The 14,131-nt window shown below is 43.3% G+C and overlaps 1 protein-coding gene across 10 annotated transcripts in view; it reads right to left on the bottom strand.

The window, feature by feature from the left end:
- Positions 1 to 14,131, bottom strand: part of DOCK9 (dedicator of cytokinesis 9) — a 290,243-nt gene that overhangs the window by 119,162 nt on the left and 156,950 nt on the right. For all 10 annotated transcript variants that reach the window (XM_039252519.1, XM_039252516.1, XM_039252512.1 and 7 more), the window contains exons 4-9: positions 13,920 to 14,002; positions 12,143 to 12,212; positions 10,191 to 10,286; positions 9,079 to 9,213; positions 3,160 to 3,334; positions 1,943 to 2,010 (exon numbers count right to left, since the gene is read on the bottom strand). In XM_039252519.1, the coding sequence (XP_039108450.1) occupies positions 1,943 to 2,010; positions 3,160 to 3,334; positions 9,079 to 9,213; positions 10,191 to 10,286; positions 12,143 to 12,212; positions 13,920 to 14,002 (627 nt within the window). The remainder of the gene's footprint in view (positions 1 to 1,942; positions 2,011 to 3,159; positions 3,335 to 9,078; positions 9,214 to 10,190; positions 10,287 to 12,142; positions 12,213 to 13,919; positions 14,003 to 14,131) is intronic.

The raw sequence follows: 14,131 nt of genomic DNA on the forward strand, positions 1-14,131 counted from the left end.
CTGCATCTCTTCACAGGAAAAAAAAAAACAAAACAATAGCGATTTCTAATTAATCAACATTAGGCTCAAACAATATGAGCCTTCTCCTAGGTGTCCACGGTTTCACCCGCAAGTATAGAAAGTTACTTTCCAAATCCTGGATTGCATTCCATGTATTATCAGCTTCAATAAACAAAATGGGTTTAAATATTTTCCTTTAAACATTTTGTTTTGAGAAATTATGTGCCCCCAAACATCCAGAAACAAAAAAAAAGTGAATTTCAATGCAAAATATGATGCACAGAAGTTCATAGGACAAAAACACACACACAAGCCCTGCCCAGCTTAGTAGGAGGTTACAATGGTGGCACTAAAATTAGCTTTAATGGGCAGGTGCTAAAAAGATACTGTGGTAACCGTCAAGTCTTGAAGAAAAACAATACTCTCAAGTCCTAGCCAGGGAGAGGGATTTTATATTTTAGAACAGCCATGTTGTCTTAAAGTAAAGGTCAATGCTGAATGCCAGTCTATTTATAATCGTATATGGATAAACCATGTTTTCTATTACAGTGTTTAAGATGTGGGTGTGTAGGGTCTCTATTACACTGTATTCGCAGAGAAAGAGAAAAGAAAGGCAGTAACAGAGCAAGAATATAAATGGCTGGAGAAGACAAAGATATTTCTCTCATTTAAAACAGAATCATTCACAGAAGCACACAAGGAGACAAGTCCAAGGATATTCACTGTAGCACTATTGTTTGTAAGAGAAAAAAATTAGAAATAACAGAACAGCTAAAATAAAATGCTTACACGGTGCAATCAAAGGGATGAACTAGATCTATATACCAGCTTGGGCAGATCTCAAAATCAAGGCTGAATTAAGAAAGTAAAGTACAGAATAATATGTTAGCATTTGTATAACATTTTTAAACCTATAAAACACAACCACGTAGATCATTATGATGGATACAATGGTAAAGATACAGAGATAAAATGAAAAGTAATCCCAGGAAGCTCCTAACAGTGACTGTCACCCTTGAGGCTGTGAAGGCGGAAGGGGATGGAGTAAGGATGGTGTTTGAAAAGAACTTTAACCATAACTGATGTTTTATTTCTTTAAAAAATATGGAAGATAAGGGGCACCTGGGTGGCTCAGTCAGTTAAGCATCTGACTTTGCCTCAGGTCATGATCTCATGGTACATGAGTTCAAGCCCTATGTCGGGCTGTGTGCTGACAGCCCAGAGCCTGGAGCCTGGTTTGGATTCTGTGTCTCCCTCTCTCTCTACCCCTCCCCAGCTTGTGCTCTGTCTCTCTCTCAAAAATAAATCTTAAAAAAAAAATATGGAAGCTAAAAGGACAACAGAGTAACAGGGTTGAATCTGGGTTGTGGGAACAAAGTTGGCTGTCTTCATCTTTGTGCTTTTCAGTAAATTTTAGGTTTCTCAAAATTATCAAAAACAAGTATAACTTCTTTTTTTCCCCATTCAGAGGGACCCAGAGGCAATTTACAAAACTCAGGCAACCCGTTTGGTTTAGTGGCAGGACTCTCACAGCCCATGCTCTTTGGAAGTGTGTCTATTCATGTGAGCAAGGGGAACACAGGTGTGAACACAGTAGGTGCCATGTTAACTTGGGAAACTTTACCTGTGCATTCTTGGTTATTCCTTCAATACTCGTAATCTGGCAGTAAACATTATGGAGGGGCAGGGACAGAGAATAATAAAAAGAATAATTTGTAAGGCACTTTCCAGAAAACAAGACTAAAATCTGACTCAGGTGAGCATTTTACCTCCCCTCACATTTAGGACAGAAAAGAGACAGCAGTAACCACAATGTCTTTTTAACAATCTACTACAATATAACTGTTAATCATTTCAATAGATTCCATCCTGGACAAACTCAGGAAATGAGAAATATACCAATATCATTCTCGAAGTGCAGAAAAATTAAGAGGATTATTACCTTGGCAAGCTCAGGCAGGTAGCTATCTAAACTGGAACCAGAACCTTCCAGTTTGCTTTGTTCATCATCTAAAATACAAAACAGATAACCTGAGTCACTTGTAATTGAACGTATTCTATTTGAAGCAGGAGGTGGAAGGCCTTTTCTCTCATGTGCCCTCAGATGGTGGTTTTCAACTCTAGATGCCCATTAAAAACACCTCAGAACTTTTTAGAAAAAATACTTATGCCCAAGGCTGAGAACCAAACATTTAATAACTGATACAGCATGGACACTGTCTAAAGGAACTGACATTAGGGGCGCCTAGGTGGCTCAGTCGGTTAAGCGTCCGACTTTGGCTCAGGTCATGGTCTCACGGTCCGTGGGTTCGAGCCCTACGTCGGGCTCTGTGCTGACAGCCAGCTCAGAGCCTGGAGCCTGCTTCAGATTCTGTGTCTCCCTCTCTCTCTGACCTTCCCCTGCTCATGCTGTCTCTATCTCAGAAATAAATAAAACATTAAAAAAAAATTTAAAAGAACTGACATTAGTTATGAACACCAGTCCGCATGGCCACAGCCAGCAGACCCACTAAGAGGACTGCCCAGGTCCCCCCGCCAGGCCAACCAAATAAGAAAGAGAGTTTTTTAAAAAGTTACCCAGAATTTCTAAGGTGCAGCCATGGTTGAGATTCACCTGGCTCAGAGCTTGAAACAAAACATGAATTATCAGGAATGTAGCTAGATGCTTCCCACCAATGTAATGAGGCTTAACTTTGCCTTAAAAATCCTAAAGGACTGGATTAATGATTACAGTAAAACCTATAGTATTTTAAGTGCTGACTCTGCCAGATACTCAAGATACATAATCTTATTTAGTTTCCCGTAGACCAGTAGGTTCCATTTTATTCTCACTTCACAGATGGGAACACTGAGGCTCAGCATGTGTCAGTGTCTTGCGCAAGGTCTCATAGCGGAAAAATGATATTGTGGAGACTTGAACTCAGTCTTCCTTTCTGCCCCGAAGCTGTGGCTCTTCCCATTTAAGGTTTCCTGATAAAAATGTCGTCAGGGTAGGAAATTCTAATGTGACAAAATCTTTGCTCCTAAGCTCTCTGGGAAGAGCTCACGTCTGCCCCGTTGCTCATGTACCTGGCGATACACAGGCTCCCTAAACTCTCTGATAAAGTTAAGGACATCAGTGGAGTATGCACGCACCTGGAGACAGTGAGCTCTGCTTACCTTCATGAGAGTCTCCGTTTCGCTTTTCTTGCATCGCAGCCTCGAAGTTGAGCTGGAGAATCTTGTTGAGGGTTGTGATCCATTCTTCCATTTCGACTTCACTGTCAGCTGCCAAAAGGTAGCTACTCTTGTCCTGCATCTTGAGCTCAAAAGCAAAGCGTCTAACTTTGTTGTTCTGAAGTGGAAAAGGGGTACAGAGACACATTTTAAGAGAACTGGAACGGCCTTAAAATTTTTCCTCTTTATTATTTGCTGACTGATGCTATCTCATTGGCATTTGGGGCCGAAGCTATTTAAAAATAAAAGCCCCTGGTGCGCCCGGGTGGCGCATTCGGTTGAATGTCTGACTTTGGCTGAGGTCATGATCTTGTAGGTTGTGAGTGTGAGCCCCGCATCAGGCTCTGCAGAGCCTGCCTGAAATACTTTCTCTCTCCTCCCCCCGGACCCTCCCCTCTCAAAATAATAAACTTTAAAAAAAAATGCAAGTCCCTTCCCCACAAACCACCATCACTCTCTACCCTCCCTGTTTTATTTTCTCTATTTTATTTTCCCATCTGACACATCATGTATATTACAGATTTATCTTATTTATTGTTGGTCTTCTCAAATAGAATGAGAGCCTCTTAGGGTAGACATTACTTTTGTTCCGTGCTACATCCAGATTTCTAGAACACTGCCTGGTATACAATAAGCTCTGGAAAAAATATTTACTGAATGAATGAAATTTCACTGAAAATTCAACTCCTCCAGCTCATTTTTTTCTTTTGATGAAGCGGCGTGCGGTATCTCATCTTATAAAGCAAACCATTATCTGTCAGTATGTCTGACCTCCTCATCCGGAACTTTCCCACCCTTTGTCAGTCCCCAAAGGTATTTGGACACCACGCCCATAGCCTTCCTTCACAACGCCAGTCTTTATACCTGTGAAGGGGTGTCCGGCTCCAAGTACAAAGACAGCAGTCACATGTGTTACAGGACGGAGGATGGATGGGCCCTGGACCAGGGTTTTAGCCTTGGCACCACTGATGCTGAAGGCTGGTAATTGCTGTGAGAGTTAGCCTGTGCACTGCTAGACATTTGGCAGCATCGCTGGCCTTACCCACTAGATGCCAGAACGTAACCCCAGTTGTGAAAGGTAAAACGTGTACCCAGACAGTACCTAACCTCCCCTAGTGAGCACAGTCACCCCCCAGGGAACAGCACTAGAAAGAAATTCGGTTCTCAGGACCTTGCATGTACAGCTGTGGGCAACCTGTAGGGGGCAGAGTAGCCCTCAGCCACTAGCGGCTGGCTGGCTAGCAGTAGTCCCCGGGGGGGCTCCTCAGCGTAGGTGGCAGGGATCCCTGACCCTCCCAAGGTGGCTGTGTTCTTTACGGCTTCTCAGAAACTACTGTACACAGACTGCCCGGTGTAGGTGCCTTACTTCACGTCAGGGCCAGAATGAGACAGGGGTCAAAAGGTTGGGTACAAAATGTGTTTTCTGTCCCAGAAAATAAGTTAAAAGTGAGGGAGACATCAGGCCTTGGTTCTAAGTTATTCCTCCTTCTCAGCCTCTACTTCCTGCTCTGAAAATAAACATAATCAACCTCAAGGTTCTAAAATGCTTTTAGGCCTTAAGATTCTACACTGGATTTCTTGCAGGTCTATTTAAAAATTTCAGTTTATGCACTTCTTTGAACCCATAGCATTAGTCAACTACTTTTTTTTCTACAATGTCCAAAAACAAGTGTTGGTGTTGGTGCTTAGCTTCTAAACAGATGTGGAAAAAAATTATTTAACCTTTTTGAAGTCTTAGATACTATTCATTAAATGCTAAACACCATTAGCCACATCTGCAAAAAGAATATGAGAAAAGAGAGGTCTCTTCAAGTCGGGACATCTCTTGAAGATGTCATGAAGAGAGTGCGGTGCTCAGGTCATGAAGAGCACTGCACAGGCTGAACGATGCTGACCCCAGGATGCCGGTCACAGAAATCACCCGCAGACGGTGCCGAGGACAGGCAACAAAACTTAATAGTTTTCCTTTAAACTTTTCTTTAGAAGTCAATGCCAGAAGATTTAACTAGAAAGTAATTAAAAGGGTCTCTCAGCTCAAGAACACAAATGAAATACCCACTTGGAAATCCCACACAAGAAGTTGCTTCACTGTCATTGACAAGGCACTCCGATCGTGCCTATTCCACACGGTGAAGAAACGTATTTTGATGTGATCTGGTTTGTACCACGGCGGCTTTGCAGCCAAGGAAGGGTTACCAGCCGGGAGTCACCCACCTGCCAATTGGCTGCCTCTAGAAGATAATTTTCAGTGACCATTATTTGGTGCCAGAGTCTTGATCTAAAGACTTGATCTAAATCCACTTTCATGCATTCCACCATTTGTGTGTATGTGTGTGGGGGGGATGTCCTGCATGGTGTTTGGGGTTTTGTTCTGTTTTTTAAATTAGTTTCCAGTAATTAAAAATAGCTATACCTAGATTTAAGTAAGATTTTGTATGTCTGGATTCTTTGAAAACAAAAAAACACAAAACCAGATCACCTGGGAACCCTGCGCAGCTAGTTCCGCCCAGCGGCTGCTACAGCGGAGGCGCAGTGGCCACATGAGACAGGCCCATCTGTGCTCCGGTTTGTCACAGAGTGGGATGCATTCCCTCCTGCTTTACCCTCAGGCCTGTGCTTTTACTTAAGGTTCCTGCTTGGCTCCTGCAGGCCTCTGGGCTGGACTCCTAACTTCTGCTGCTGGTCTGATGGGGGAATAGGGTCTGGACTTAATTCCCTTCATAACTACTAGAAAACTGAACAGAAGAGATGAAACAGCCGTTTGCAGATATTTGACAACAGGCAGGGCAGGCCTGGGACCCCTGCTGGACGGGAAATAGACGAGGTGCATCCCAGCAGCATCAGAGCTGTCTGCCAGAGGCAGTGTCTGGGCTGGGGCCCGGGAAGGGGAATCCGACAGAGCCCTGGGCTCCCCCTGCGTTCAAGAGACTGGGCAGAGCTCCACAAGACCAAGGTGGGTACCACACATAGGACACAGTTTCCAGAACAAGAGCTCTTCCACAGTTCTCAGCATGTAAGACAAATCAGACCCAAATTTAGTAGTAAAAATTCAGAGTCATGCACTCATTACGTGTCCATGTTCTATCTATAGGTTCCGCCTTAACAAAAAGTTTACCAAAAAAATCAAAATGAACACAAAATAACCCAAATTGCAGGTCACTAGAGATAAAGAGAAGATTGAGAAGAACAGGGAATAAGAGTAACACCAGATCCCTCAAAAGGACAACAAATTCTAAGGTAACTTTCACCTTGGATTTCTACATAGAGCCAAACGATCAATCACGCATGAATGTGAAACCAAAAATATTGGCAGGTAAGCTCTCAAGGAAGTCACAACTTGTACATGATTTCTCAGGAAGCTCCTTGGAGGATGTCCTTCTCCAAAATAAGAAAGTGAAACAAGAGGGAAGACATGGGATCTTGGAAAGAGGGGATCCAACTCAGGGAGGAAGGCAAGAGTTTCCAGAACGATGGCTACCCAGAGGCTGAGAAAACAAGTCACCTAGATTAGAGCAGGAAGGAGGGGCTGCAGGAGCTAAAATCCCGCCTTCCACCATATAATGTCCATGAGTGATGAATACAAAGCAGCGGACATGCCTTATCCAGCATTATGGAGGCACATCCCAGAAAGAACAGTGGATCATTTCAGGGGAGTGGGGAGCAGGTGAGGTAGGAGAGACGCGGGCAGCAATGTGCATGCAGCGTGACCTTTCTGCACTGCTTGACAGTTTAAACCAGATGAATGAATTACTTGGCTGAAAATGCAATGTAATTTTAAACATGTGAGTACATAAATGAGTGCACACACCTGGAGGTCAGACCGGAGAGCTGTGTCTCTAACCTCAATCACACTGGTCCCACAGAACAACCTTTTTTTTATTAGAACCGAGCTTCGGGCCAATGTCGTCAGCCAACACTGAGTCATTTTAGGAAAAACTCTGATAATGGTGACTGCATCTATTGTGAGGAGTTGTCAAGGAGATTGTTCATTAATCACACAGGGCCCTCTGTATGAGGCCCCCACGAGAAATGCCTGAATGATCTTCATTCTGAGATGCCTTGGGCAGCTTCTGACTAATTGGAGTGAACGGGTCTCCAACCTGGAAAGCACAGAGCCCAGTCTGTCACCCACCCACAGCAGGTGTTAGGCCCCTTGAACACCTATGCTTTCTTCTTAGCGTCATTCCCGTTCATCTCCTCCCTACCTTGACTCCTTGTTCACTTTTCCTGCTTTCAAACCCACTGTAAATCTGTGCTCTCCTATGTTTTATGTTTCCTTGTAAGTTACTGCCTTAGACCTTCCTGGAAAGTGGCAGGGGGGACGGGCAGATGGACAGACAGATGGGGAAACTGGCAACTTGCTTTCAAAAACAATTCTGTGAAGGTCTGAAAGGTCCTACACCAAACTGGTAACAGCAGCTCTCTGGGAAAGGGAGAGCTGGGGATCAACAGGGACCTCCAGTTTGTACGGTCTGATTTTCTTATGAGTACAGTTGTACATTATGCATGATTAAAAATAATTTTTTAAGTTTATTTATTTATTTTGAGAGAGAGAGAACCAGCAGGAGAGGGGCAGAAAGAGAGAGGGAGACAGAGGATCCCAAGCAGGCTCTGTGCCAAGAGCAGTGAGCCCAATGAGGGGCCTGAACTCACTGAACTGTTACATCATGACCTAAAAATAAGGGGCACCTGAGTGGCTTAGTCAGATGAGCATCTGACTCTTGGTTTTGGCTCAGGTCATAACCCCAGGGTCAAGGGATTGAGCCCCGCATGGCTTCCATGCTGAGCATGCAGCCTACTTAAGATTCTCTCTCTCGGGGCGCCTGGGTGGCTTAGTCGGTTAAGCGTCCGACTTTCGCTTAGGTCATGATCTCGCGGTTTGTGGGTTCGAGCCCCGCGTCGGGCTCTGTGCTGACTGCCAGCTCAGAACCTGGAGCCTGTTTCAGTCTGTGACACCCTCTCTCTCTGACCCTCCCCTGCTCACGCTGTCTCTCTCTCTCCTAGAAATAAATAAAAATATTAAAAAAAAAAAAAAAAAAAAAAAGATTCTCTCTCTCTCTCTCTCTCAGCCTACTTAAGATTCTCTCTCTCTCTCTCTCTCTCTCAATCTCTCTCTCTCTCTCCCACCCCCCCGTCCTGCTCGCTCTTGCTCTCTCTCAAAAAAAAAATAGTAATTTTTAAGCATAACTCTACAACTGCAGTAGCACTAAGATAAAAATATCCACTATTGGCTGAATTCTTACCATGTGCTAGCACTGTTCCAAGTTCTTTTTCCATATACTAATTAATCCTCTCAGTAACTATATTCGATACAAGTATCCCTATTTGACAAATGAGGAAACTGAGGCATAGAAAGGCTCAATAACATCTCCAAAGTTACACAGCTGGTAAGTGGTGGAGCAGGGATTCGAACTCAGTCTGGATCTGAAACCCAGTCTCCTGACTAACCCTGCTGCTGGTACTATGATAGAAATGATGAAAGTCATCCCTGAGATGCTAAGAACTGCTCTGAATATTTCCCAAAGAATTCATCCAGGCCCCTCAATTTACCCTATTAAGGAAACATGATCATTACCCACGTTTTACATATGAAGAAACTTTCGGTAATAGCCTGTCCAAGGTCATGGAAGCTATAAAGTGGTTGAGCGTTACCTGAAACACTGGAGCTCAGGCCTAGTACAATAGAACTCTGCTTGCTTTAGATCTATCGTGATGAAAAGCAAGCCTGTACTTACCTGACAGCTATTTTGTTTCTCTCCCCAAATACTATCATTCTTGGAAGTGTTTGCTTAAATCTGCAGATTCACAGGTGGTACTTCTACAGATAAGAAAACCTGATGATAGAAACCTATGCATATTTACCTGAACCACACCCATACAGGAATCGAGAAATATTGATCCTTTTGGTTCTTTGGAGATCTTCTCATCTTTATAAAAATTCAAATTGTAGGATCCGTCACCAAGTTGAATCAGGTGGAAAAACCGTCTTTTAAATGACTGGGAGAAAAATACACACACAGCTATTGTTGCAAAACGAAGAGTCACAATCTCTACTGCGCGCTCACAGCGGTACACATGTGTAAAAACCATTTCTATTCTCTCTACCACCAATCCAATCCTGGCCAACGCCCCAGGTAAAGGTGAGTTAAGACTCTCCATCACATCTAATAATTTCAGTGCATTTAAATTCTGAGGAGGTGGTTCACTTAACATTCATGGGTCATTTTTTCTCACCCACAGCATTTGATATTTTTACATAAGCACCCAAAAGCAGTGCAGTGAGTTCCAATTTGGGATGCAGCACAGAAGGATGGAAACTTTCTCCAATCCCCAGGGCTTCTTGCTCCCACAGAATAGGAACTTTTCTCTGCCTCGTGACACTGAACGATTTTCCAGCCTCAGGATTATGACAGTCAGCATTTCCCTTGATTTCCTTTTTCTTTCCCTGTCCACCCTACCTCCCTTCCGTTATGTCTCTTCTCTTTAAAAGAAGACATGCTGGTTTTTCTCTGTTCCTATCTTTTCCCCAAATGGCTTTTTATACTAGTTTTGCTCTCTTCTTTCTGACCCCCTTCCAATATAAACCTCTTCCTTCCAGTCCCCAAGCTGTGCTTTTCTTGACCTTGCCATAGCAGACCTCCCAAAAGTGCTCAGATTTAGCCCCTGGGTGACGTGCTCGGAGGTGCCATTATTACTCGGATACAGGGAAGGAAGCCCGTGTTGGCAACCACACCTTTGCCCCAGCCCTACGATGGTGATCTCGTCACGCTGGCGGTCGGGGCACGAAGTGGGGCACGTGGGTGCGAGCAGGACAGTGCCAACAGAGGTCGATCACCAGCGAGGCAACTTACTGACCAGACAATGTCACTTTTGTCAGGAAGAACAGCATGCCCATTCATGCTGAGCATTATTCCCAAGACCTATCGCAAAAAGGGTTTCCGGAGAGGGGAACGCAGGGTGACGGGCCGCCTTACCCTCATTGTTACGCTTATTGCGCTGTTCATGTTGCCTTTGTACAGCCACCCGTGCTTGGTGATCCCACCCTTCTGAGAGCCCAGGGAGGCAGCATCCTAGGAGAGAGGGAAAACCACAGTTGATCTCCAGTTACTACGAATCTTATCTACTGTGAGTCTGGTCAAAAGGTCACTCATTCACCTGGCGCCAGGTGGCCCCATCGCGCCCCTTGACTGGAGTGACCATCTGCTGCAGTTACTTTAGACTCAGCTTGGCAATAAAGAGAGGGAGAAGCCTAAATCCCTGAAAACTCCAGTCCATTAAAAGGCAAAGCTCCTTCCAGTCCAATTTTTTTTTTTTTTTTGAGTGTTTAACGAGCCACAGAAAGTACATACCATACTTGACCACTCAGGTTGTAAGGTCCTGCCGGGTTTCATGAAAAATATTTTCAAATTACACTCCCCTATAATTGGAGGACAAAAGCAAATTCCTGGAAAACTTCCCAGAGGCTCAGTTCAGGGGAAGGTGAATGAAGAAAGGAAGGAAATGTGAGGCAACAGAGAAAGGAGGGATGAAAGAGAAGGACGGGGAAATGGAAAGGAAGGAAAGAGAGGCAAGAACGCACAGAGAGAGAGAGAGAGAGAGGAGACAGGGAGAGTTAGGAAGGCGAAGGAGCACGGCCAGAAAAACAAAGAAACCTGCTTCTGCGGGTTCCCCTCCAGCTGTGGGCTCCAGTACAGGGAGGTGAGTGTGTGGTTGCTGGCTGCTGCTGAAATTACGTCAGGCGCACACTCGTGCGTGTAACAGACGGATGACAGGTGTACACTCACTCACTCACGCGCGCGCGCGCGCACACACACACACACACACACACACCCCAGCAAGTCTGCTGCAGCCTGACCCTGGCTCTGTGGGTCCCTGACCCTCTAAGGTGGTGCCTGATAGACTCTCAGCAGGTACAGCAGGCCGAGAGGGCCACACAGTGTCATGTTACCCACATCACACCCCGGAAGCCTGGTCTCCAATCACAATCTCTATTTTTGTGATCAAACAGACAACTGCAGAAAAGCCCATCTTCTGTTTTTAGACCATCTCAATATTAATGTTGGTGGTCTTATGGTTCTTATTATTAGCACTAATAGAAATAACTTATGTGTCTAGGATTCTAAAGTTCATTGCATGCCCTTCGCATGCATTATTATAATTGGTCCTCTACTTGCTACTAACTGGCACCAAGTGTTTTTGGATGGTCACTTACTCTTCCCAGAATTATTTTAAAAGTGGCTTCTAAAATAATTTCCCACCACAGATATTGTTAACATTCCTGAATGGCTGGTGTTATGGTCTACCTGATGATAAAAAAAAAGGGGGAAAAAAAGAACCCCTTCCCCCTAAACTCACAATGAGGCATCAAATACTGAGCAGGGGTGAGTGAGAAATGAAGAAGACAGGTAGCCCTGACTTTTTATTAGGTTTCCCTTGCTCAGTGAACATAGTCACCTCAATGCTTAGCCCTCTCTATAGATTTCTCCAAAGGAAGGGGGAGTGAGCTTAAGAAAAAAAAGAAAGGAAAAAGCTTCTTGATACCATATATATCACTCAAACTCATCACTGAAGAAAGAGCCATTTAAAGTCTACTGGCAGTTTGTTTCAAGATAGCCTATTGAAAACCAATCTAAACTTAAGGTCTAAGTAATCTTGGTATCTTTTAACAATGTAGCCAAATCTTAACCAAGCCTTTGAAAATGATCTGGGAACAAATAAACAAGACAGAAAGAACTCGCAATGCTAAACAGTCAAGTGAAACGGGGACCTCACTTCAATCAATCCAGTAATACACTGAATAAAAATTCTTTCCCCGTTTCAAGAAACATTCCAATTCCTCTTTTAGCTAAATGCTGGTAATTTTCCAACCAATCTTGTAGCGTCTATAAACGAAATCACCTTTCAAATCTGCAAGTGATCATCTTACCTCATCTTTATCAACCTCCTCATCCACTTCATAGACGTGAACTGGAAGTTTATCCAACTTGGCCACTTTGCTTTAAAAAGAAGAAAGAAACTTGTTTTACAATTACCTAATCAATGAAGAGATGCACCTCTTCCCCCATCAGAGGAACCAACATTTAACAAATCCAAAGCTGGTCCACTCAGCTGAGGAATAAAGACAATGGACCCACTGCTGCTTTAGAAAGTGGGTGATCCCAAGAGTTAGAGAGCGTGCGGAAGCCACAGAGAAGAGCTGACGTTAGGTTGTCGGGAGTTAGATAGGTATATTAAAGATGGGGAAGTGTATTAATTAATAAGGACTTGGTAGAACAGGAAAAAAAAAAAGACTTGGTAGAATAACTTTTAAAATGAAGTTTATAAGAAAAAATGGAAACTGGGGTCATGGCCTTTAGAGTGGGAACCACAGTCTTAATGATGCTGGTGTTAACAACAAAAGCACAAAGACAGTGGCCAGCATGTATGTTAAACAGTATGTTTTATGCACTGTCTTTCCCATGTATTACCTCCTTCAGTCCTTTAGATGGTGGGGACTGGTGATAAGGCCATTTAATAGAGAGGAAACTGAGGCTTAGAGGGCAGAGTGTGCAGATGATGCAGGCAGATTATAGAATCTATGTTCTTAATCATTGTTTGTATCCTTCCTCTCTTTCTTAGCACACAACTGGAATAGTATTAATGCCAAAGGTAAAAATCCACCAGCAGTAAAAGTATATCATACAGTCAGTACACTACAGCTCATGGACTCTTCTAAGAAAGCCATGAGAACAGTGTGAATCAGACTATCCGTAAAGATGGGTTAAGGCAATCAGAAGGAAAGAATTGAAAAGTCCCCAAATAAGTATTGGGTAAACATAGAACTAAGGAGCATACCCCATCTGGAGAAGATAATGCTGGAAGGGAGTGTCTTCAGCTGAGGTTTAAACAGAGTCAATGGGGAACTTGGCTAAACACTCCCAAGGAGTGGATGAACCACACAAATAGTAAAAACAAACATCTAGGTCCACTGAGAATAGCTTCAATGGTTCAAATTCATAGATCCAACAAACATAGAGAAAAATATATTAATAGGCTTGCAAGAAAAATTTTCACTGGCGATGGTTACTTTTGACATATAATCCATCATCATTTGATTTCGATTTTCATAATCAACTATACCTAAATTTACCAACTGTATCATTTCAGGGTATCCTGATCCCCTCAAGGCAAGACCTACCTACTATGCCTGGTTCACTTTAATGACCACTAATCAATCTAAAGACACACTCATTTTTGGTGTATTCCAGAACCTGTTAATACTTCAAAGAAAGTAAGAAGACTGTCTGGGAAAATGCTTGCTCTTTTACTTTTTTTAAACATAAAATTTATTTGATGTGACATGCTTTGTATAATTCTTCTAAGTATTCTTTTAAAGGTAAGACACACTGTAGCATTTACATTTTCTTTGTTTTCTATTTCTCACTGAAAGTACTCTACCTGTTCTATCAGTGATACCCCGGAAGAATCACAGGCCATCACTACACCATCCATGTGTTTATACCAATCCCAGAGTACTAGGCTTGAGTCCTATTATCAAACACCCTGGAAGTAATAGCTACTCCATATACAAACAAACCATCTAGAAATATGTTCTCCAATTATTCTGGTTGCATGTGGAGTTATGTACCTCCCTAAGCCTTTCAGGCACAGAAACACTGCCCATGTGTATCACCCCACCTTGTGTGGTCTGACCATTTACTCACTTTGGAAGCTGTCGGAACTCTCCTGAGTAATCTTCATATTTATAGTTCACAAGATGCCAGTCAGAGTTATAGGTTTTGATGCACTACAGGGTGAAAGGGAGGGTGTAAAAAAATAAAAAGCATAAGAGGAAAAGAAAAAAGACATGTGATGGCTTTAAGAGAATATTTGGGTAGGTTTGCAAATGCAAAGCCACATAAACATCAAAACAATT

This window comes from Hyaena hyaena, unplaced genomic scaffold (assembly GCF_003009895.1).
Source record: "Hyaena hyaena isolate Hyena2069 unplaced genomic scaffold, ASM300989v1 scaffold_418, whole genome shotgun sequence".
Lineage (NCBI taxonomy): Eukaryota > Metazoa > Chordata > Mammalia > Carnivora > Hyaenidae > Hyaena > Hyaena hyaena.